The sequence below is a fragment of the Heteronotia binoei genome, chromosome 18, assembly GCF_032191835.1.
Source record: "Heteronotia binoei isolate CCM8104 ecotype False Entrance Well chromosome 18, APGP_CSIRO_Hbin_v1, whole genome shotgun sequence".
Classification (NCBI taxonomy): Eukaryota; Metazoa; Chordata; class Lepidosauria; order Squamata; family Gekkonidae; genus Heteronotia; species Heteronotia binoei.
Genome location: NC_083240.1, coordinates 49,000,528 through 49,026,389, shown reverse-complemented (window position 1 = coordinate 49,026,389; position 25,862 = coordinate 49,000,528). Strand labels below are relative to the sequence as shown.

General features: G+C 47.6%; 1 protein-coding gene across 1 annotated transcript in view; it reads right to left on the bottom strand.

Annotated features, from left to right (window-relative positions):
* The window catches only part of PAFAH1B1 (platelet activating factor acetylhydrolase 1b regulatory subunit 1), a 121,762-nt gene extending 97,823 nt beyond the window's left edge, over positions 1–23,939 (bottom strand). The window contains exon 1 of the mRNA XM_060259480.1: positions 23,725–23,939. Within this exon, the coding sequence (XP_060115463.1) occupies positions 23,725–23,756 (32 nt within the window). The 5' untranslated portion in view covers positions 23,757–23,939. The remainder of the gene's footprint in view (positions 1–23,724) is intronic.
* Between the last annotated feature and the right edge of the window lie 1,923 nt (positions 23,940–25,862).

The window sequence follows — 25,862 nt, the reverse complement described above, 5'->3', positions numbered from 1 at the left end:
GCCCCCTTGTCTGTTTATGTATGCCATAGCCGTTGTGTTGTCGGTCATCACAGCCACCGACTTGCCCCTCAGAAGAGGCTGAAATGAGTAAATGGCGTGAAAGATTGCCAGCAGTTCGAGCAGATTTATGTGTTGCTGAGCCTGATGGCTCGGCCACCGGTCTCCTACGCATACCCCCCGCATGTGGGCTCTCCAGCCCCACAAGGAGGCGTCTGTCGTGATCGTGAGAGAGGGCGCTGGTCTGTGGAAGGGAGCCCCTTCCATCAGACGTTGCTTCTGCCCCCACCATTTCAGGGATTCCAAAACATCTGGCGGCACCGTCAGCAGGCGGGAATGTGGTTCGAGATTGCATTTGAAGCTTCGCAAAAACCAGAGCTGCAGGGCCCGCATCCTCAACCGTGCAAACGGAAGCACCGCTGTTGTGGCTGCCATAAGTCCCAGAAGATGCTGAACTTTCCGCGCGAAGACTGTCGGATTCAGCTGGAACGCCCCGATCATCTGGACAATGGCTTCTGCCCGGTCCGGGGGAAGAAACGCCCTGCACTCTCGTGTATCTAATATCGCCCAGATGAATTGCACCCGCGGGGCAGGCTGGAGATGGGACTTCTTTTGATTGATCTGGAGTCCCAGTTCGTCCACCAGGGCCAGGGTGACTTCTATATGCTGCAACAACGACTCCCTGGTCTCCGCCACCAGGAGCCAGTCGTCGATGTACGGGAAGAGTGTTATTCCCTGCAGCCGCAGGTGGGCAGCAATCACCACCATAGCCTTGGTGAACACCCTCGGAGCCGTGCACAGCCCGAACGGCAGTGCCCTGTATTGAAAATGTTCATCCCCGACAGTGAAATGTAGGAACTGTCGATGGAAGGGGTGAATTGATATGTGAAAGTATGCATCTTTTAGGTCGAGCGTGGCCATCCAGTCCCCCTGCCCCAACAGAGGGAGGATATAAGGTAGAGTGGTCATCCTGAACTTGTCGCATTTTACGAACAGATTCAGAGCCCATAGGTCCATGACGGGCCGGAGACCCCCATCCTTCTTTGGGACCGCAAAGTACCGGGAGTAGAAGCCACGCCGCAGCTGGTTTGCAGGAACTTTCTCGATTGCTTGCTTTAGGAGGAGGGAACGGACCTCCTTCCGGAGGGTCTGTGAAGGAGGGGTGAAGACGAAAGTCGGGGTAGGTGGGGGGTCTCAGAACTCTATTCCATAGCCCTGGCGGACTATGGAAAACACCCAACGGTCCGACGTAATGCGGGCCCAGGCGGGAAAAAAACTGGCAAGGCGGATGAGGTCTGAGTCCACAGGGCCACCCAAATATGGGAGGCAGTCAAAGGCCCTGTTTTTGCTTAGAGCCCTTCTGCCTGGGAGCCTGGGTAGAAGAGGGAGAATATTTGGGCTTAGGCTGATACTGAGGCCTGGTAAACGTTGCCTGCTTTGAACGCCACTGTCTCTCTGGTGATTTTGAGTACGGCTTCTTTTGCCACGTCTTCGGCCACTGCCTCTTGGTTGGTGTACGAGATGTCGACACGCCCAGATTCTGTGAAGTTTTTATACTTTTGTCCAGCTCTTGCAAAACTGAATCAGTAGTTGAGCTGAACAAGCCCGAGCCATCAAATGGAAGGTCCTCCACGTAGGCCTGCGTATCCTGCTGCAGTGCCGTGGACCGGAGCCAGGAGTGCCTACGGAGAGAGATGGCCGTAGTCAATGCCTTGGCACACGTGTCCCCAGAGTGCTTGGCAGAGTTAAGCTGCTGTTTCACGAGGACCATGCCCTCCTTTTGTAGCTTCTGCAGTGCGGTCTTGGCCTGCTCCGGAAGGGAACCCATTATGGTGGATACTTGGTCCGATAGGGCATACTGATATCTGCCCATGCAGGCAGCATAGTTTGCAATTTTGACTCCCAAGGAGCCCGTGGAGTACAGTCGTCTCCCCATCGCATCCAACTTCCTGCCCTCCTTATCGGGGGGCGTGGAACGGGTCTTTTCCGCCTTCGAGGAGGACGACACCACCACCGAGTTTGGCTTGGGGTGGACGTACAGGAACTCGGCTGATGACTCTTGGATCCTGTACATATGGTCCAGCCTGCGAGAAGACACAGGCGTGGACGCTGGCTTGTCCCAAGGATTTGGCGGTCTGTAGCATAACGTTGGTGAGTGGTAGAGCTACAGCAGTGGAAGTGTCCTGTTGAACGATATCGAAGACTGTGTCCGTAACTACCAGTTGTGGTTGGACCGTCGAGAGAGAGAGCGTTTGTGCCATCCTCTTGATTAGATCTCCAGAAGACTTGAGGTCTTCCGAAGGCGAGATGGGCTGCTCCTCCGAAGTCTTTACCGGGGGCGACGGTTCGTCATGAGATGAAGTCTCCCTCTCGGGCGATGAGCCTTCCAAAGATCTGGGGGACTCACCCGGGGAGTCGGACAGTTCAAATTGTTGAGGCGGCTTCGGGGACACCGGTGCTGTCGGGGCCGACGTGATTTTTGCTGACGAGGTGCTCTGAGCGGGCTCCTTCCTATGCGCATCCGGAGGCTTCGACACCGACGGGGCTTGTTTCACTGTGCGGAAAGAAGTACGAGACCGGTAAGAGGTTTCACATGCCTGGTCCCAGTCTAATTGTCGTGGCAGTAGCCATGGGTAGGGTGGCTGCATGGGGTAAGCCCCATACAAATACTGCACCTGGCGTTGGTCCCACGGGACCTGGGTTGCGGTTCCGCGTGGCGAGCGGTCTCCTTCTCTGTGGCGAGGAGAGCGGGATCTGCTTGAAGAGCGATCTCGATGCCGATCATGCGTCCGGACCGATGGGCTGCTCGTTCTAGGAGTGAGTTGAGCGAGCGGGCTGCGATCGGTACCCATCCGTTGGGCCGATTCAATCTCCGAATCGGAGTCTGAGATAACCAGCTGGGTCGACCTCGATTCCAGCGGGGTGCTCGACAGGCGTACCGGGGACGCGAAGAGCTTGAGAGAAGGGACGATCGGGGCCGTCGGATCCGCAGGAGACACCGGGGCCGAGAGGGTCGCTGACTTGTGTCTCTGCTTCTTGGCCTTCTTTCCCTTCTCTGCAGGCGCCCCTTTGTCCTCTTTGTGCTGTTTGGCTGGCATTGAGGACTCCGAAGTTAGAGCCGAGCCCGATCTCTTTCGGGAGCGATCGACATCGGAAGGGACCTGGTCGGTATCGACCGTTTTCGACGCCGACTGGTCCGACTGACCAGACGGCTGTTCAGCCTGCTCCGTCGACAGACGACGCGGGGAAAGTGCCTGTTCCATCAGTGCCGCTGCAAGTCGAGCCGCCGTGTTCTTCCTGGTTTGGCGCGAAAACTTAGCGCAATGGATACAGGAATCTGGCCGATGTTGCTCGCCAAGGCACAGTAAGCACAACTTGTGCCCGTCAGGAGGGGCAATTTTACTCCCGCACGAGGAGCACCGGCGAAAAAATCCCCACCGTCTTTCCATACGAGGAAAGATAGCAGTGGGAAAAAACGAAAGAAGGGAGAGGGGGCCCCGAAGGGTGGGAAAAACACCCCGCTCTCCCGCAGCTACAACTATACTATAACTATACTAAACTACAACTATCTAGCTAACAACAATAGAAGAAATATCCAAAGATAAAGTTCACCAACCGTAGCAGAAAAAGATCGACTGATCAGCGCGGCGGTCAGAAGAGAACTGGCGGGATGTCTGCTCCCGTCCCAGTGAGCATACGTGGTGGGGCTCCTGGGCATGCGCACTGGGACGTCGGCGCGGAAATCCGCAGCTTTTGAAGTTTACCGATCGAGGTCGGCGCTGGTGCCTACTCCCATCAGTGTGATGCACAGAGACCACGAAGAAGATCCCTAGCTCCTCCTTGTCCTATCATGAAACTGATGTGACATGACTCCTTGTCATGTGCTTACTGCTCACTGGTCACTGTGCAGCTGTCTGGGTGTCAAAGATAGATTCACATTTTAGAAAGGCTGGAGACGACTAATCTATTATATATACTATTTATACAGCCTACTTCAAGTATTTACTTACTTCATCTAGGAAACTAAACCCTCAGGATACATGAAACATGGATTCTGATGTCTCTACACTAAGGCACAGAGTATGAGAAACAAACAGGAGGAACTGGAAGTTCTAATAAAGGAAGGAGACTATGACATAATAGGCCTTACTGAAACTTCGTGGGATGACACTCACAACTGGAATATTAGGATTCAGGGGTACAACTTATTTAAAAGGGACAGGCAAATGAGAAAGGGCGGAGGCATAGCAGTATATGTGAAGGAGGTATATACTTGTGAGGAAATGTGTGAATCTGAGCATGGCAGCTCAGTTGAGAGTCTCTGGTTAAAAATAAAAGAAGTAAAAAATAACAGTGATATTATTGTGGGAGTCTGCTATAGACCACCAAGTCAGGCAGAGGACTTGGATGAGATACTTCTACAGCACATTGCAAAGTTCTCCAAGAGAAGGGATACAATGATCATGGGAGATTTCAATTACCAGGACATCTGTTGGAAGTCCAACTCTGCTAAAAATGAAAAGTCAAATAGATTCCTGACTTGTCTTGCTGACAACTTCCTTCTTCAGAAAGTGAAGAAGGAAACAAGGGGATCTGCTATCTTGGATTTGATTCTCACCAACAAGGAAGAATTGATTGAAGAAGTGGAAATAGTGGGCACCCTGGGCAGTAGTGACCATGTGATTTTGGAATTTACAGTCTTAGGGAAGGGAAAAGCTATACGTAGTCAGACTTATAGGTTGGACTTCAAAAGAAGCAATGCAGATTTATACCCTGCCCTTCTCCCTGAATCAGAGACTCAGAGTGGTTTACAATCTCCTATATCTTTTCCCCCCACAACAGACACCCTGTGAGGTGGGGGGGGCATGAGAGGGCTCTCACAGCAGCTGCCCTTTCAAAGACAACCTCTGCCAGAGCTATGGCTAACCCAAGGCCATTCCAGCAGGTGCAAGTGGAGGAGTGGGGAATCAAACCCAGTTCTCCCAGATAGAGTTCACACACTAAACCACTACACCAAACTGGCTCTACTCTCTTCAGAATGGCAAACTTTGATAAACTTAGAACTATGCTTGGTAAAATCCCATGGTCAGAAACACTTAGGAAGAAGGGGGTTCAGGAGGGGTGGGAGTTTCTTAAAAGCAAAATACTGAAAGCACAATCACAGACGATTCCTATGAGAAGAAAAAATGGAAAAAGCCTAAAGAAGCCGAAGTGGCTCCATAAACAGCTCTCTAAAGACTTGAGAAATAAGAGACTCCTTTAGGAATTGGAAGGAGGGCCTTATAACCAAGGATGAATATAAACAAATCATCAGTGCTTGTAGAGAAAAAGTTAGGAAAGCTAAAGCTCAGTATGAGCTCAGGCTGGCCAAAGATGCTAAAAACAACAAAAAAGAATTCTTTTCTTCTGTTCAGGGTAAGAAAAAGAGCAAGGACATGGTAGGCCCATCGCGAGGGCAGGAAAGTGAAACTGTAACAGGTGATGAAGAGAGGAAAGAACTGCTCAATTCCTACTTTTCCTCAGTCTTCTCTTCTGAGGGAAACGGTACTCAACATGGCAAAAACAAAACATATAAGGAGGATGTGAAGTTCCAACCTAGGATCAGCATAGGAGTAGTACATAAACACCTAATTTCTTTAAATGAAACTTAGTCCTCAGGGCCAGATGAACTGCATCCAGGGATTCTAAAAGAGCTTGCAGATGTAATTTCTGAGCCTCTGGCTATTATTTTTGAGAATTCTTGGAGAACAGGAGAGGTGCCGGAAGATTGGAGGCGGGCAAATGTTGTCCCATTTTCAAGAAGGGGAAAAAGGAGGATCCGGGTAACTACCAACCCGTCAACTTGATGTCTATACCTGGAAAAATTTCACAACAAATCATCAAACAGTCAGTCCTGGAACATTTAGAAAGGATAGCTGTGATTAATAAGAGCCAGCAGGGGTTTCTCAAGAACAAGTCATGTCACACTAACCCGATCTCTTTTTTTGAGAAAGTGACTACCTTGCTGGATTGGAGGAATGCTGTAAATATCATTTATCATTATTTCAGTAGGGCTTTTGATAAGGTTCCATATACTATCCCTGTTGAGTTTAAACAATTTTTACTGATAACATATGGTTACAATGTCTAATTATATCCTTACTATCTCTAACCCATATGATATTTTCAATCCCCCCTCCCTCTGTTACTAGACTCCCGCCGAGGTTATATACTTAAGTTCAATTATAAAGGTACCCTTAACCAATCAAAGTTCAATGTCTTTCTTTTCTCACATTCATATTAAAAGATTGTCCAATGTCTTTTTACATTCCACTCTTGCTCTATATATCATCTAAATTTCTTCCACTCCTTTTTAAACACGTCCAAATCATAGTCTCTTAAAGTTCTTGTTAATTTGTCCATCTCACTCCACGATAAAACTTTCACGATCCAGTCTCATTTCTCTGGTATTTTTTCTTGCTTCCACAACTATGCATACAATGTCCTAGCAGCTGAGAGCAACACATACTATCCTTGTAGACAAGTTGGTAAAATGTGATTTGGATCCAGTTACCGTTTGGTGGATCTGTAACTGATTGACAAATCACACCCAAAGAGTGCTTGTGAATGGTTCCTCATCCTCTTGGAGAGGAGTGACAAGTGGAATGCCTCAAGGATCTGTCCTGGGTCCTGTTTTGTTCAACATCTTTATCAATGATTTGGATGAAGGAATAAGAGGGAATGCTTATTCATTTAGCCAATGATGCTAAATTGGGAGGAGTTGCAAATACAGTAGAAGACAAACACAGGATGCAGGATGACCTTGACAGGCTAGAAAATTGGGCTAAAACCAATAAAATGAATTTTAACAGAGATAAATTTAAAGCTCTGCATTTAGGAAGGAAAACTCCAATGCAGAGTTATAGGATGGGGGAGACTTGTCTTAGCAGTAGTACGTGCAAAGAGCATCTAGGGGTCTTAGTGGATCATACACTGAACATGAGTCAACAGTGGGATGCGGTGGCTAAAAAGGCAAATGCAATTTTGGGCTATATCAACAGAAGTATAGTGTCCAGATCATGTGAAGTGATAGTATCGCTTTACTCTGCTCTGGTAAGACCTCACCTGGAGTATTGCCTTCAGTTTTGGGCACCACATTTTAAGAAGGATATAGACAATCTGGAATGGGTCCAGAGGAGGGTGACGAAGATGGTGAGGGTTCTGGAGACCAAGTCCTATGAAGAAAGGTTGAAAGAGCTGGGCATGTATAGCCTGGAGAGGAGGCGGCTGAGAGGTGATATGATCACCATCTTCATGTACTTGAAGGGCTGTCATATAGAGGATGGTGCAGTATTGTTTTCTGTGGCCCCAGAAGGTAGGACCAGAACCAAAGGGTTGAAATTACATCAAAAGAGTTTCCATCTCAACATCAGGAAGAACTTCCTGATAGTCAGAGTGATTCCTCAGTGGAATAGGCTTCCTGGGGAGGTGGTGGGCTCTCCTTCTCTGGAGGTTTTTAAACAGAGGCTAGATGGTTATCTGAAAGCAATGTGGATCCTGTGAATTTAGGGGGAGGTATTTGTGGGTTTCCCTACCAACTCTATGATTTTGTGATTCTGTGCCTAGAGATCTAATAACTCCCTGAAGGTATCTGAAAAGAAATTACAGGCATCCTCTTATTTACTGATTGATTTGATTTCTAGCCCACCCTTCCTGCAAACAGACTCAGGATGGGTTCCAACAAAATCATAAACAATAAAAATTTAGACTTAAATACATTTTAAACCATCACATTTAAAACTAATACTCTACAATAAAACAGTGGCGTCCAGCACTAATACCATTATATTCCAGGTGACCTAGTAAATCATACACTGTCCCAGTAAACTGTCTCCAGTTCTTGAGGGACCAAGTCTTCATAAGCATTACTCACTTTCCAGAGAAGTAACCATATGCCAGGAGGGGGTCTAATAAATATTGATGGCTACTGCCTCACTCAAAAGCCTGGCAGAAGAGCTCCGTCTGGGGGGAGCTCATTCCAGCAGGCTGGAGCCAGAGCTGAAAAAGCCCTGGCCCTAGTAGACTCCCCCATCGGTACCGACGGGCCTGATGCCATCTTTGACGGACGAAGTGCCGATTCCACGAGAGTGGCTGAAAGTCTTGCCGCAAGATTTTTCCGAGTCTGCTTAGAAAAGCTGAGGCAATGCAGACAGGAATCAACACGGTGTCCCTCGCCCAAACGCAGGAGACAGAGGGAGTGACCTTCAGGAGGTGCGATCTTTTTTCCACAGGAACGGCACCTCTTAAAAAAAACCCAACACCTTTCCATAGACGCCCGAAAAATCCCACACAGAGGAATTCTGAGGGGAAAAAGGGGGGGGGGGGGGGGAACAAAGCCCCAAAGGGCAAAGTCCAACTTTTTTTTTAAACAACACTATCTTAACTAACTAAATAACTACACTAAGAAAACCACAATCGGGGAGAAATAATCCAAAGATTACTTTACCGACCGGGGATGAGAAAGGAGATCCTCTCAGTGCAGCGGTCAGAAAGGAACTGGCGGGAACCTCGCACTGGCGCCGGCGAGCATGCGTATTGGGACGCCTGCGCATGCCCACTGGTGCCGAGCACGAAAAAATCCCGGGCTTTTTAGGTACCTATTCGGGGATCGGTGCAGGCACTCTATCCCTTGAGCGTGAAGCACAGAGACCACGAAGAAGATCCACTACAAAGCAGACCCCCCAAACCCCTCTGGAGATCATCTGTAAGAGCGACCAGTATCATCTCAGTCCCACAGTTGAGATGTCATCTTTTATTACAAAAGGAAGCACAACTGATACATAGAACAAAGTAGGAGTCAAGTGTACCTTTAAGACCAACAAAGTTTTATTCAGCTTTCATGTGCTCTACGTTTCATTCTGAATAAAACTTTGTTGGTCTTAAAGGTGCAACTAGACTCCTACTTTGTTCTACCGCTTCAGACCAACACAGCTGCCCACTTGGGTCTATCTACAATTGATACAAAGATTAGGAGCCCTCCATCCAAGAGGTCTTAATTCAACTCTGGACTTGTAACATTTTATGTGATGAGATATTACTATATTATATTGAGAAATAGTATATTAGTATTAGTATATTGGGGAGGGGGCTCCCTCTGGGTGTCCTGCCCCCTCCCGGGAAAGTGCATGCGCAATACATCGCCTCTCCTTTCCCGGTGTAGTGAACGCTGCGTGGTCATTGTCTGGCTATGCCTGGCAGATGGTCACTGCAATGGCCTCTCCTACATTACTGCATCTGTGGCAACACCTTCTCGCTGGTCCCCCCCCGTTTTCACAGAGTTTGCCACGTCATGGTGCAATCGAATGTCCGGCAGTATAACCGGATGGGCAGGTTGGGCTCACCAACCTCGCCAGCCAAGAGAAGGAAAACTCTAACATCAAGCCCAGGCAGACAGAGCTCGTTAATGTAACATCTACCACCTGGAGGACTCGCTGCCAGCGTCCCGGCTTACTGGGCCATGGCAGATGACCCCATGGTGAAAAGGTGGAGCCAGTACTGCGCACACTGTGCTTCACCTAAAAATTCCTCTGCGCAGGCCTGAAGGGTATCCACATCCACAACCCACAACATACCAAGTCCTGCAGCGATGGGAAAGGGGCGAAACGGCAGGTGGAAGATGCCACTGGAAGCCGCAGTCCTGATCCTGCATGTAGGCGGTTCAGGGTGCTGGTTGCCTGATGCTGACACGGAGACGAAAGCATTTTTCGGCAGCACCCTGAACGACCAAGCAGCCCTATTTAGGGACAACACTGCTTGCTCCGTATGGAGAGGAGCCTAGAAAAGGTGGCCTAAACAAAGTCTCCTCCCCCCAGTTGGCTAGCCGCGGTCAATGGGCATCCTTACTTGCGGTCGAAAAATAACAACAAAGAAAAGGCATGCACCTGCCTCACAAAGTGTGCAAAGACTAAAGCTTGCGTGTTGGAACATCAGAACCATGCTTGACACAGTAGACAGTGGTCGCCCTGAACGACGCTCTGCTCTAGTTGCCCACGAACTTCTCAGGTTGAATATCGACATAGCAGCTCTCAGTGAGGTCCATTTCCCTGAGGAAGGTAGTCTTCAAGAACACGGTGCTGGCTTTACCCTCTACTAGTCGGGTAAGTCAAAGGCTGAGAGCCGCCTTTCTGGTGTTGGCTTCATGATCAGGAACTCCATTGCCTCTAAACTCGAAAACCTGACAACAGGTCACTCAGATCGCATCATGTCTATGCGCCTCCCACTTCAAAACAAGCAGCATGCAACCCTGTTTAGTGTGTATGCCCCAACCCTTCAAGCAGATCCTGCAAAAAAGAACAAGTTCTATGCTGATCTACGTAACCTCGTATGGAAGACCCCTAGGGAGGACAAGGTGATCATCTTTGGCGACTTCAATGCCAGAGTAGGTAAAGACTCGGAAGCCTGGAAAGGAGTACTTGGCAAACACGGCATTGGCAACTGCAATTAGCGCCTCCTGCTAGAATTCTGCACGGAGCATCAGCTCACAATCACCAACACTATCTTCCAGCAGAAGAACAGTCTGAAGACAACCTGGATGCACCCACGATCCAAGCACTGGCACCTTATTGACTACATTCTGGTGCGCCAGAGAGACCTTCGAGATGTCTTACACACCCGAGTAATGCCCAGTGCAGAATGTCATACGGATCATCGTCTTGTACGCTGCAATCTCCGTCTTCATTTTAAATCAACATCCAAGAGAGGCGGCATCCCCGGAGGAAGTTTCAGGTTGGCAGCCTTCAGTCAGCCGAAGTTAAAGCTGCCTTCCAGGCAAAACTCCAGACAAGAATTGAGGACCCCAGTGGCCTCACAGATCCTTCTCCAGAAGCACTCTGGGAACACCTAAAAACTACCATCCTGTTTACCTCTGAAGAAGTCTTCGGGTTCTCTACAAGGAAGAACAAGGACTGGTTTGACGAGAACAATCAAGAGATCCAAGAATTACTGGCAAAAAAGAGATCTGCCTACCAAGCACATCTTGCTCAGCCCTCCTGTCCCGGGAAAAAAGCAACCTTTCACGCTATATGTAGCAACCTCCAGCGCAAGCTTCGAGACATTCAGAACGAGTGGTGGACCAAGCTTGCAGAGAGAACCCAGCTGTGTGCAGACACTGGTGATTTAAGAGGGTTCTACGAAGCCCTGAAGGCAGTATATGGCCCATCATATCAGGCTCAGAGTCCCTTGCGTAGTGCAGACGGCCAAGTGCTCCTCACAGACAAGGCATCCGTACTGAACCGGTGGTCGGAGTATTTTCAGGTTCTCTTCAGTGCCAATTGCGTAGTTCAAGATTCAGCAATCCACCTCACCCCACTTCAACCAGTGAAAACAGAGTTGGATGAGATCCCCACCCTAGAAGAGACTGTTAAAGCCATCAAGCAACTGAAAAGTGGCAAGGCAGCGGGAGTTGATGGAATCCCACCAGAGATCTGGAAGCATGGGGGCACAGTACTACATAGCACACTTCACAAAGTACTTGTCACCTGCTGGGAACAAGGCAAACTACCACAGTACTTTCACGATGCAATCATCATTACTCTACATAAGAACAAAGGGGAAAAGTCAGACTGCTCCAACTACCGGGGGATAACCCTGCTCTCCATTGCAGGCAAAATCCTTGCTAGAATACTCCTGAACAGACTGGTGCCCACCATTGCAGAAGAACTCCTCCCAGAGAGCCAGTGTGGCTTCAGAGCTAACAGGAGCACCACAGACATGGTATTTGTTCTCAGGCAGCTCCAAGAGAAATGCAGGGAACAGAACAAGGGTCTATATGTGACTTTTGTCAACCTTACCAAAGCTTTTGATACCGTTAGCAGGAATGGCCTGTGGCAAATCTTGGAACGTTTAGGATGTCCCCCAAGGTTCCTCAGTATGGTCATCCAGCTACATGAAGACCAGCGAGGCCAAGTCAGACACTGCAACAATCTCGGAGCCCTTCCCAATAGGCACAGGTGTAAAGCAAGGCTGTGTTCTCGCGCCAACTCTCTTTACGATGTTTTTTAGCATGATGCTTCAAAGAGCCGCAGTAGATTTAGATGACGACGATGGTGTCTACATCTGCTATCGCACTGATGGCAGCCTGTTCAACCTGAGGTGACTAAAGACCCACTCCAAGACAATGGAAAAACTTATCCGAGAGCTACTGTTTGCTGATGATGCTGCACTTGTCTCCCACTCGGTATCAGCTCTGCAGCATATGACGTCCTTCTTTGCAGAGGCTGCCAAGCTATTCGGCCTATTCGGCCTAGAAGTTAGTCTGAAGAAGACAGAAGTTCTCCACCAGCCTGCACCCCAGGAAGATTATCACCCTCCTTGCATCACTGTGGGTGAATCAGTTTTGAAGACAGTCCAGCAGTTCAGCTACCTGGGGTGCATCATCTCCTCAGACGCCAAGATCGGCAAGGAGATTGACAATAGGCTGGCAAAGGCAAACCGTGCATTTGGCCGACTGCATAAAAGTGTGTGGAGCAACAAGCATCTGAAAAAAGGCACAAAGATCAATGTTTACAAAGCGGTTGTGATGACAACCCTCATCTACGGCTCCGAATTGTGGGTATTATACCGTCATCACCTGCGACTCCTTGAGCGCTTTCATCAGCGCTGCCTTCGCACCATCCTCAACATCCACTGGAGTGACTTTGTGACCAACACTGAAGTCCTCAAGAGGGCGGAGGTTACAAGCATCGAGGCATTGCTGTTGAAGACGCAGCTGCGCTGGGCAGGGCATATCTCCAGGATGGAAAAAAACAGGTTGCTTACCTGTAACTGATGATCTTCGAGTGGTCATCTGTGCAGTCACACACATGGGTCTTGCCGCAGGCAACGGATCCGTTATGGAAAATAGTATAAGGAGCATCATGGCGGAAGGCACATAAGTCACTGGCCCGCTTGCCCGAAGTAAGGGCAACTAGTAGAGCAGTCTTCCAGGACAGTAGGTTAAGATGCGCCGTGGCCATGGGCTCAAACGGGGGCTTCATAAGACATGAAAGCACTAGGGACAAACTCCAAACTGGAACAAAAGGTTTGATTGGAGGATGCAGGTGCAACATGCACCTCAGAAATCATCTGGATAACTTGTGTGAAAAAACTGCATGCCCCTCAACAGGGTCGTGGAAGGCCGAGATGGCAGACAGATGAACCTTTAGGGAGGAATAACACAGTCCTGATTGTTGTAAGGAAAGTAAATATTGAAGAACCAACTGCAGGGGCACAGCCTCTGGTCGTAGGTGCTGGGAAGACGCATAGGAACAGAAACGCTTCCATTTACAAAGATAGGAACGTCTGGTGGAAGGCTTCCTCGCATTAAGGATAACCTCAGCTACCTCCGCAGACAGGGAGGTGGACGAATTCTCCACGCTGTGAGGGCCAGGACCTGAGGATTGTGGTGCCACACTTGACCATTGGCTTGCGTCAGGAGATCGCCTGTTACTGGGAGGCAGCGGTAGGTGTGAAGGGACATCTGCAGGAGTCTCATGAACCACGGCTGCCGAGGCCACCATGGAGCAATGAGAATGCAGTCCGTACCGTCCCGAGCGATCTTGAGTAGCGTCCGCGCTATCAGGGGGATCGGAGGAAACATGTAATGTAGAGGGCCCCTCCAGGAATGTAGAAATGCATCGTTGCCCCTTCTTGTGTAGAAACGAGCACATTTTGCATTGCTCCTTGAGGCAAAAACATCGATCCTGGGCATGCCGAAGCACAGGAAGATGCGACGGAGGTAGATCTGATTGATGGACCATTCGTGGTCGTCTATCCGAGTCCTGCTGAGAGAGTTGGCCAGAACATTCTCTACGCCCGGGAGATGAATGGCAGTCAAATAGATGTTGTGCTTGACACACCACTCCCAGAGCAATATGGCCGAAGCGATCTGGTACCGCCCTGTTTGTTGACATAAAATACAGTAGCCATATTGTCTGTGGAGATCTGAACATGCTGACCCCTGATCAGCGGTAGGAATGAATGGAGGGCCCTGTGTACAGCAATCAGTTCTAGGCAGTTTATGTGCATGGCCCTTTCGGATCTGGTACCGCCCTGTTTGTTGACATAAAATACAGTAGCCATATTGTCTGTGGAGATCTGAACGTGCTGACCCCTGATCAGCGGTAGGAACGAATGGAGGGCCCTGTGTACAGCAATCAGTTCTAGGCAGTTTATGTGCATGGCCCTTTCGGATGGAGTCCAAAGCCCTCTGACAGTTTTGTCCTCTAAGCGGGCTCCCCAACCCCACTTGGAGGCGTCGGATGTCACGGTGGCTGATGGGGGAGGCGGGAGGAACGGCGTCCCGGCAAGCAGATTTCGTGGTATGGTCCACCAAACTAGGGACTGTAAGGCTCTCTGGGGAACAGTGAGAAGAGTGCTCTGTGGCTGCAGATGTGGATGGTAGGCACGAACGAACCAGAGTTGGAGATGTCGCATCCGGAGCCTTGCAAAGCAAAGAACAGACGTGGTTGCAGCCATAAGTCCCAGAAGCCGCTGAATGACAAAGGCAGACTGTGTGGGGGATTGCCGAACTATGTTGGCTAGAGAAATTATAGTGTGCACATGCTCCGCTGGGAGGAAGGCCAAGTGAGGGGACGTACATAGACGAGCACCTATGAACTGCAGGTCCTGGGTCAGTGTGAGGTGCGATTTTGTGATATTCACACAAAGTCCCAAGGAAGCCAGCAGGGAGAGGGCTGTATCGAGGTTCCTCTTCAGTTGTTGCTGTGTTGATGCAATCAGAAGCCAATCGTCTATGTACAGGAACACAGGAATGTTTCTGAAACGCAGGGCAGCTGCCACCACTGCCATGCATTTGGTGAAAACTCTGGGTGCAGTGGAGAGTCCGAACGGCAGGGAGAGGTATTGAAAATGGTCCTGACCTATGGCAAATCGCAGATATCTACGATGTTGAGGGCGTATGGTTACATGGAAATAAGCGTCCTGAAGGTCTAAGGAAGCCATCCAGGAATCCTTGGGGATCAGAGGGAGGATGGATTGCAGAGAGATCATTCTGAATTTTTTGTACGTTATGCACTCGTTTAGCTTCTGAAGATCCAGGATAGGACGCTTGCTTCCGTCCCTCTGAATTTTTTGTACGTTATGCACTCGTTTAGCTTCTGAAGATCCAGGATAGGACGCTTGCTTCCGTCCTTCTTGGGCACCAGAAAATATCTCGAGTAGAACCCGGTCCCGCGGAATTGAAGAGGAACTGGTTCTATGGCATTTTTCTGGAGTAACTCCAGAATTTCTTGTTGGACGTGAGGGGAGGGTGGTGTAATGATACAACGATGGCGGTGAGGTGGTGAATCGAACTCAATTGCGTAACCGAGGCGTATGATGGTGAGCACCCAGGAGTCTGTGGTGATTGAGGTCCAGGCTTGGTAAAAGGGAAGAAGACGTGTGCCATGAAGAGGTTCCGCTTGGTGGATGGGTGGAGAGAAGTCAAAGAGACTGTTTGGACTGTTGTGCCGGTTTCTTTGCGGGCTGTGAGCGAGGCCTTTGTTGGAAGAGCTGCTTATGCTGAGGCTTTTTCTTCCAGTAGTCAGGCTGCCTGGGTGAGCGCTGACGGCGTTGGAATGGCTGTTTCCAGGGTCTAGGCCTGTTAAATTGCTGTGATGTGGGCTGAGAAACCCCCAAGCGCTTTGCCCTCTTACGACCATCATCCACGGACGTAAGGACCTCATCTGTCGAGGCATGAAACAGGCCCAAGCCATCAAAAGGCAAATCCTCAATCTTTTGTTTAATGTCTGGCTGCAGATTGGTAGAGCGAAGCCAGGCGTGACGGCGGAGGGCTACTGCCGAAGCAAAAACCCTCGATGAACATGACACAGCGTGCCTCAGGGAGTTAATCTGTTGTTTGGACACCCTTGACAGCTCTGAGACCAAAGTAGAGACAGCTTTCTGGGGGGCGTCGGGTAGGGATGCAATATGAGGTGTTATCTGATTAGCCAAGTTGTAGGTGTATGCGGAGAAGTATGCCAAATAATTATTAAGCTTGGAATTGGTGGATGCCAGGCTGTAAATTTTCTGAGCGAGAGTATCCAGTTTCCTGCCCTCACGATCAGGCGGAATGGGATGACGGGATGGCTTGGCCTTGGTAGCTGAATGGACAATAATTGAATTAGGAGCTGGGTGGGAGACCAGGAACTTGGATTCAGGGGTATGGACTCTATAGAGGGAATCAAGGCGTTTAGAGGTAGGGGGAATAGAAGCCGGCTTGTCCCAGGATTCACGTAAGCCCTCCAGATGAACAGGCAGCATGGGCAGAATGGAGCCAGATGGGAAATCCTGCTGGACAAGATCGTGTACCATATCCGATACTTTAGGAGAGTCAGAAGGTACAGGGATGTTAAGGGCTTTGGCCATGGTGGTGATAAGGTTAAGGTAGGCTTTGGAGCTGTCGGAGGGAGAGAGTCTGGCGGGTTGGAGGGAGCCTGAGGCAGGAGAGGCAGGAGGGTCATCAGAGTCGGAGGGATCTGAGGAAGCCATCTCGGATTGGGATCCATCGGGTTGGGACGACAATCGGGGTCTGGTAGTGGAGGATGACAATTCCTTGGGAAGGTTAGGAGTCGTTTTGATAGGATGTGACGATATAGACGGGTCCAGAGGTGTAGTGGAGGAATCTCAGCTTCGAGAGGATAGACGGGGTCCAGAGGTCTCACGGGCTCGAGGCGAGGGTTCTCGGGGTTGGTAGGTCTCACGGGTTCGAGGAGAGAAGCGTTCCGGTAGATCTCAGGTAGAGGAAGGTTCACAGATTCGATAAGTATCACGGGTTCGATGGGGCACATAGTAGGGATCCTCATCAGGATAGTATGGGGATAAATGACGATATTGGTATCGGGGTGATGCACGGGAATGGTACCGAGGGGAATCTAGAAGGTTGCGGATTCGAGGGGTCAATACATCCCGGTCCAGGCCGACATCACGATAAGATCTGTGGGGGCTCCGCTCCGAAGGAGATGGATAGCGTTGGTGGAACCGTGGATGAGGAGATGGTGAATGGGAAGGTGAGGAGTAGTCGTAACGATCTCGAAAGGAGGAAGGGGAACGACGGCCCCGAACCAGAGAGCGGGATCGAACCCGCTGTGCCGAGACCTGCATGGAAGATTCCTTGTATAGCGGAGAGACCGCAATGTCTCGAAACGATCCGGGCTTAAATCTCAGGCGTCCCCTTCTTGGCGATGGATCCAACTCTAGGATGTTGTCGGGAACCTCGCTGTGGATGGAAGGGGATCGGGATCCAATAGGAATGACCTCCACAGTGGGGGAATGCGGAGTCAATTGCGGCATATCTGCGATGACGTTGGACGGCGCCGAGAGCTCAGACGGGATGATAGGAGCCAAAGTCATCGGGTTGGAAGCCAAGGTAGACGCCGACTGGGTCGGGTCGAAGGATCTTTTGAGGATCAAGGGCGATACGGCCCGATCGCGCGCCTTCGTCGAGTCCGGGTGCGACCTCGGATCGGACTTCGGCGAAATCGAATGCTGAGACCTCGGTTCGGACGTCGGCGAACCCGAATGCCGAGACTTCTTCGAAGCCTTGTGGCCTTCGGAGTGCTTGGATGGCCTCTTATCGGACTTATGCTTTTTTACGAGTTGAAAAGCGGCCGATGCTGCCGAATCTCCCGCTCGCTTTTTCGGGGGAGGCGGCGAATCCGAGGCGGACATAGGCCGGAGAGACTTTGCAAGCAGAAAACTCTGAAGTCTGGCCGCTCGGTTTTTTCGCGCCTGTTTTCCGAAGCTGGCGCAATGAGGACAAATATCGACCCGATGAGCTTCACCAAGGCAGAAGAGGCAATAGGAGTGGCCGTCAGAAGTAGGGATTTTAGACCCACACTTCCGACACTTCTTGAAGGTAATTTTCCCTTCCATACGCTCCAGACGGGGAGGGAAAATGGAAGGGAAGGGGGGGGGGAGGAAAATAGTAAGCGCAGAAGTCGGTTCCTTTTTTTTTTTTAAGAAGTTTTTTTGTGGACGAAAAGAAATAGAATGAAGAAAAGTGAAAGGAGGAATACGATACCGACAGAAGAGACGAGCCAGAAGAGGAGCGCAACAAGGTAGGTGTTGTCCGGGCGGTGGAAGGGAAGAAACTGAGTGGGAATGGCGCCTCCCCCTCGCTCCAGGCATGCGCAGTCGGTGCCTGCTCCCCAGAGCGAGAGGGAAGCGCACCAAAAAAGCGCTATAGGCGAGCTATTAGAACTCCGAGGTACGGATCCGCTGCCTGCGGCAAGACCCATGTGTGGGACTGCACAGAGACCACAAAGAAGATCCACCGCCTTCCCAAGATTGCCCTGTATGGCAAACTTTCCACCGGCCATCGAAATAGAGGGGCACCAAAGAAGAGGTACAAGGACTCCTTGAAGAAATCCCTTGGTACCTGTTGCATTAACCATCACCAGTGGTCCGACCTAGCCTCAGATCGCAAAGCATGGAGGCACACCATCCACCAGGCTGTCTCTTCCTTTGAGAACGCACGCATAGCTGGTCTTGAGGACAAAAGGAGATTGAGGAAGAATCGTACTGCTACAGCACCAACCCCAAATCAGACTTTTCCCTGCAGCCACTGTGGCCAGACCTGCCTGTCCCGCATTGGTCTTGTCAGCCACCAGTGAGCCTGCAGCAGACGTGGACTACTGCACCTTTCTTAAATCTTCGTTTGCGAAATCAAGCCGAGAGAGAGAGAGTATATTACTGTATATGGTATGCATCCTGTTACCTTCAGAGGTAAATGTTATGTGCCCAGCTATTTGCAGTTATTTATTTGCAGTTTTTCTATGTAGTAGTAACAAATAGAAGCAGTATTACCCAAATCATGAGATACTGTGAGCCATGCCAGTTGGAATTTTGAAATTGGGACCTCGAGCGAAACTTAGAACTGAAGTGGTTTGTTGTTTTGTGCAATTCTGTTTGTGTATGTGTAATTGATTTGGTAAGAATATGTTAATCCATTTTTGACTTTGTAGAAATTATTTCCTGAAGAAGGACTTAATCCCCAAATGTTGGACTTATCCAGAAGCCATGTTGATCTGCAATCTGCATCTTTCTTCTTGGAACAGGCCCCCCCCTCCACTTCACAAGCTACATTTCGCTTTGGACTTTTATTTTCCATTGTTCAATACAAAGAGGAGGCAATCCTGCTTCATTGTTGTTTGATCTTATTACAACAGGAATTGAGTCACTGTATCACTGTTGGTATTATTATATGCCAACAACTGTAGCATATTTGGAACACAGATTTTGCTTTTTCTATCTGGCTGATACTTTCTGTGTTCTCCTCTTGTGTAATTCATATGATACAGGTCAGAAGCCAGACAGGAAGGGATCCAGGATGGTGGTGTCATCCAAGAAGACCTGCAGCTGCTTAGCCGCCAGTCTCTCAACTACCTTATCCAGGAATGGAAGGTTTGATTCTGGGCGGTAGTTGGTTAAGACTGCCATGTCCAAATATGTTTTTTCCCAAGAGCGGACACACCACTACCCTGCTGGAAAAGCCCCCGACGCTAGGGACAAGCTGATAATGTCACATAGGGGGGCCCACACCATGTCTCTGCGGGCCTTGACCAACCAGGACAGGCATGGATCAAGAAGGCAAGTGGTGGGCTTCTCAGCTTCAAGGACTTGTCAACTTCCTCCTGTCAGAGGCAGCTGAAGTGGTCCAATACAAAACCAAGGGGCTTCCAGTTCCACTATTGTATCAATAGTGGCAAGGAGGTCATGGCGGAGCACCAAGACTTTATCTATGAAAAAATTTGCAAATGCCTCACAGCCAATGCCCTATTCCCTACTATTTTGTCTGCCCTGTGGCAGTGATGTAAAAGATCAAATTGTTCTAAATAATTGGGCTGCGAGTGAGCTCATGGACACAAAGACAGTAGCACAGAATTCCTTCTTTGCAGCTTTCACTGCCATCTCACAGGTTCTCACAAACACCCTATAAGATGTTCTTGCAGCTCTATCACGAGAGTGCTGCCACGCTCACTCTAGCCATCTTAGCTCCTGTTTCACCCTTCATAGCTTCAACGTGTACCAAGGAGCTAATCTGGCATGGGGACAGAGACAGCACCAGGAGTCAATTTTAATGGCTATGCCAGTCTTCCAAAGAATCAGTTCCCACAGAACATTCAAGAAATCATCTGTCTCTGCAGGCAAGCCTAAATCAGCTTGCACCTAACAGGAAGGTTGTGGAACATACATTACATTGGTTCTCAACAGGGAGAGCTATGTTCTGAATGCTTCTGTGCTCAGTTCATAATTTACAATGAGCTCATGTATAATCTACATATATGGTCGTATACCTGTTTGTAAGGAAGAGCCAATGATCATTCACTTCACAAATGAAACTAGGGACCAGTACCTAGATAAATTTGGAGTTTCAATCATATGTTCAGCTGTATATGTGTTCAATGTAACATGAAACTTACTCAATGAACATACACAGAAAAATCAAGCGTACACTGATTGCAGACATTACTGTAACTTGTAAACAGGGCTTCTATGACAGTTCAAGAATCTTGTTTTACTCTACCACAAGACTCCTGCCAATCCTAGAAGATCAAGCTACCATATGCTCCAAAGCAGCCAGTGTTTCTCAGTGATAGAGCGCATGCTCTCACAGAAAAGCTGGATGTGCAGCTGCAAAATTTCCAGAAATACAGTGGCCAAGGGGACAGGGAAACTGACGTACACATACATACTTCAGAAGAACGGGAATTTTGGGGAAATGGAAATGTATACAATACTTTCCCTGCCAAATTAAATGCATAATTTATAACTTAGCTTCTAAGATTGTATTAATTCATCTATATTTAGAGTTTGAGAGCATAAACGTCTATTTTCATGCTGTACATTTTGAATCACTAAAACCTGATCTTTAAAAAAATCATTTCACTAACTTCAAAGAAAAAACATATCCAGAAGCTGCATTAGTACTCCTCTCAATTTTGGAGAAATTGAAAAAGTCATCAGAAAAAGAGAGGGGAAACTGATTCCATTTTTGCCCAGGGCTTTCATTTTTGTTTTTTGGATGCATAACCCATAGAGAAGCAAAAGCCAAGTGAGAATCTCAGCCTTTGAAAACAAATCTTATCTTTGTTAATAGTCAGGAGAAAAACTCTACCACACCCTAATTAGGATAGAATTGTGGGATAGTTAGAATTGCTTTGCAGATTGCTAGTCAGCTTTCTCTTGACTAGACAAGAGACAGAGCCATAATTCTCATGATTTGGGAAAGCGTGGAAAAGCTTTAGAAAAGCTCTAGAAAAGAAGCTTCTAGATATGATTTCAAGTGAAGGAGGTGGGAAATACCATGGCAATGAAACCTAGGTTCAAATTCCTCCCACAGGCCATGAAGCTTGCTGGTTTCAGTGGGCAGTTATTCTTGGTGGGTAATGGACCTTCAGGAACAGTGTGCAGTACACAGACACAAGCCTCAAATCTGAGGCACACTCCAAACAAGCCAGTCAGCAGAATTGTGTGGATCCTAATCTCTAGTCTGAAAACTGGGATTCAAAACCATAGTGTGGTTCATGGATAAGGTAAAAAAACATCCTTTGTCATTCTGTCTGCTGGGACATCGTGACAAAGTACAATCTGTTGGGAACACAGAAGGCTTTGCCCTCCGAGCTGTGCACAATGGAACACAGCAAGGAGAGCACAGACTTTTATGAACTTCCTAGGCTTTTTCCTGTGATGTCTAAATGAAACTTCATTTAGGTCACAAGATAAGGAGAAGATATGAGGGGTGGAGAGATTAATATGCAATGCTGTAAAGTTTACAGGTGCAAAACCAGACAAAGCATGAACTAGAATTTGCTAGATGCAGAATTTAATTTACCTATTTACTAGATATTAAGTTAATTTTTGTAATACGGAGTGTACTGCCTATTTTGAGTCAAAGTGCACGCCATCAAGGCTGGAAGAGACAGGCAGCAACCTCCATGCAGATGACAGCCATGCTGGCCAAGCTCAAGCAGAAGCAGCATGCCCATCTGTATCAGCAGGCACATGTGTGGAGCCTGGCCCTGTAGGGGCAAGGGCAGGAGGAGTCTCTGGCACTAGCCAACAGTTCTAGGAAACCTTAGAAGTAGACAGACTGCAGCATCAATGAAAAGAGGGGCCTGATGGTTGACTTGGCCTGCAGAAATATGACAGTATTTCATAGCACACCATTAAGTTGTGAATTAACTGGTTGTTCAGTTAGAGCAATGAGGCATGCAGGTTTGTCATGAGCTGAAATCACTAACATGAACCTATCCACATCCCACTCAGCTCATGCACAATTTTTTAAATAGTGTTCACTGTGAATAAATACTCCTCACCTTTAGAAGTCCAAATCTAACCAGTTCCTGAACTGTCTCCCCCGCCATACACTGAAGGTGATTCTTGGAAAGTGCTAATCAATCCTAAGTACATAAATCCAGATATTCCCTAGAGCGTATTCTACTGCACCTGAACTAAATGTACATTTACTACTATCTACCAAGAGTAATACAAAAGTCCTTAAGACATTTATTCTTTCAAGTAGGGAAAGCAGGTTTTGGAATGCAGTCAGGTTTACTTCATACGAGTTTCAGAAAAGTCTCTCTTTATTTAAAAGTTAACCTCCTCGCTTTTCTACCCATTAAGGGCACTTTTGGTGATTTACACTAAAAAATTATGGGCTGGATCCAAAGCACTGCCAGCAAAGTGAAGCTGGCAGAACAGGACATCCCTGACTTTCCTCCTTTTGTCAAGCATGGCTAATTCTGATCAATAACTGATGGTTTTAGGGCCTTGCTAGAAACAGATCTGGGAAAGATCCCAGAGAACGAAATGTTGTTAGTTTATTATTCTTTCCTGGCTTTCCTCCCGCTTTATGACTGCTTAATTAGAGGGAACAAAGCAATCAGAACCTTCCCATGAATTCTCCTCCAGGAGAATGAGCCATCTGGGCAAAGCAAGGCCGAATGCCTGATAACGCCCTGGGAATGTATGTAGTTTTGATATTCTATGTGTGAACGCTCCCCTGCGTTCCCCTCCCTTTGGAATCCCTTTGAAGTATGCCTTAAGAGTTGTGTATCAATGTATCAGTTTCATTCTTCTCAAGCAACGGCTCTGGCCAAAGTATTGGTCTATCAATAAACGTAGTCTTTGTAACAACTTTGACTCGTCATTGAACCCGCATGCTTGACACCTTTGCCCAGGGAGACCCACATAATGCTGCTCCTGGTGGGCCATGAACAGTATGGGGGCAAAAAGAATTGTACTGGAAGTGGGGGAGACAGACAACAAATGTTCCCCCCTTCCGCTGACAGGAAAGAACCTCAAAGTCCCAAACTAATATATAAACCATGTTTATCAGAACAGAATGAAACTGCAAGAACTGGACCCAGCAGGCCTGATTTGAGATTTCCATAATATTGATGCCAATGTTGAAAAGGCCCCACTCCACAGGATTACCCAAAATCTACCCAAAATTATGGCCAATATACTACTGGACTGCAGAGTTCAGAAGAAGTATACCAAGTGGACCTATGCCATTCTCTTTAACAATAACTGTTTTATGGTCAAGTTTTTATACGTGTGAACACAGTATGCAGAGGGCGACAGACATTCAGATAAATTTGATTAACAAAACAGGATAAAAGTGAATGCCTCCAGGTTCCCTCACAGGGAAGACAGCCAATAATAAGCATGGTCAACATTTACAATTTGATGCACTGGACTACTCACAGTTCATCTCGTTGCCTCTGGGACAGCACCATTATGGCTGTGATGTCAGGTTAACGTGATTCAGCTGTCTTCTTCTTGACAAGCAGCCTTGGGATTCACGGATCCACAATTCAACCTGCCACGAAGTGGCTTCAACCCAAAGGACAAAGCGTTTCCACAAGCCAGCTCCAGCAAGTAGACTGTATGCATTCAACAAGGAAGATTCATTCCATCTATAAAAATGGGGGGTGGGGGAGAACAGGAATGGGTGTGTCATTACTGTCAAAGATGTTCATTACCATTGCATAAAATAGGTCATCTGGCCATGGGTCCAACGGCCATCCAGGTATTCCTCCCTCTGAGGGAAAGAACCATCTCCACAGGAAGGTCAGCTTTCCCTCAACTGGATATGAATGAGGACAGTGGGACAAATCCAATAAGACATTGCCAGTTCTGCAACTGGAGCTTTCAGTTTTGTGTTGTTTGTGCAGTTATTGTGCACATAAGGTCAGGACCAGCAAAGTTAAAGCCTTCTTCCCCTGTACTGTTTTTTCTACCTGAAATAATACTAGGAGCAGCTATCTTCCCTAAGGAAAATGACATGAGGATGAAGGCTTAAAAATGACCCTTTCCATGGTCCTGATGGAATCAGAGGCCTCACAATACCCAATAATTGCATTTTTAAAAAACCTAGGAGGTCTGATCACTAAACTCCAAGCATGCCAGGTGGTTTAATCTCATGCCAGAATGATCCTACCATTCCCCCTTCCCTTTTATGGCTTATATTTTTTCAACTGCAAACTTTTGATTGAGTATCAGTCACTTTGGGAGACAGTTGTACAATAAGCACAACACACTTTTTAAAAGGAAGGAACATCACACTAGGCAAGCACTGGTAATAAGACTATAAACAGAACAAAGTTTGAGTCCAGTGGCACCTTTAAGACCAACAAAGTTTTATTCAAGATCGTAAAGGTACCACTGGACTCAAATTTTGTTCTACTGCTTCAAAACAACATGGCTACACACCTGGATAGTAAAGTTTTTGTCACGGTAAGAGAAGGATACAGACGGGATCATGGCAACAACTTTCATAGCTGAACATGGAACTAACCTGGGTGTCTCTAGTCAAAGTCCATTACTACAAGGGCTCTGCTAAATTTTGTCACAACTATTTCTTAGGGTGTTAAGTATGCAACCAATATCACTATTCACTAGGAGAGTTATAGATTGTAGTACTGACAAAGCAAGCAGGAATACTGTTCACCAATATGTTTGAACCTTAACACCCAAGAACATTTTTTTCTTTTAAAAGAAAAAACATGGGCAACAAGAAGTTTATGTCTGAACTTTTCTCCATCTGAACATGAAAAAGTAGTTACCCACTATTCTTCAATATTTTCAACCTTCTATTTTCAGAGTGGTAGCTTTTCTTTATTTTGGTTTGGTTATCAGCCTCTGCTATTCTTACATAATTAGATCTGGTGACACATCAAATTCTGCCAAACTGTTGTGCATGCAAATTGCCAGGAATTATCCTGTGGAAGTCCCAATGAATCCAACCACTTTGGTGTTCTTCAACAACATTCAGGAAAATTCCAGAGGACCATAGTTCTACCTGCTCAAAAAATAATGGCACAAAAACCTACACCACTCATAGTTTCAATGCAGAGCAACATTCCAGCAGCAACACAGCCAAGAATCAAGATCACTCCTGGGTTTTTTGAACAGGCACACACACACACTTTATGTACCTACCCTATTTTTTTAAAAAAGACTCCTTAGACTGGCTGGAATTGCTCTCTCGTATGGAATTAAATTGAATGTTTGCTTCAAGGTTCAACTGGTTCAGGTCATAAATATATTTAACGTCTGTGTATTCAGGACATGCAAGACATACAGAAACCACTGAATAGCACAAGAGGCTGCTTTTTTAGTATTTATCAGTGTAAAACTAACATATAGAGGGGAACAGAGAAAACATTTCCCACTTCTGTGCCATACCACATAGTTCAGCAATCTAAAATGTTCCATTACAACCCAAACTGACAGGATTAATCTTTGCAATTCTGAAGGTAAGTTGAAAGTATGGAAAAAACTGAAATTTCTGGAATACTCTAAAAGAAACTTAAAAATGAGTAAGGTGAACAATTTACTGC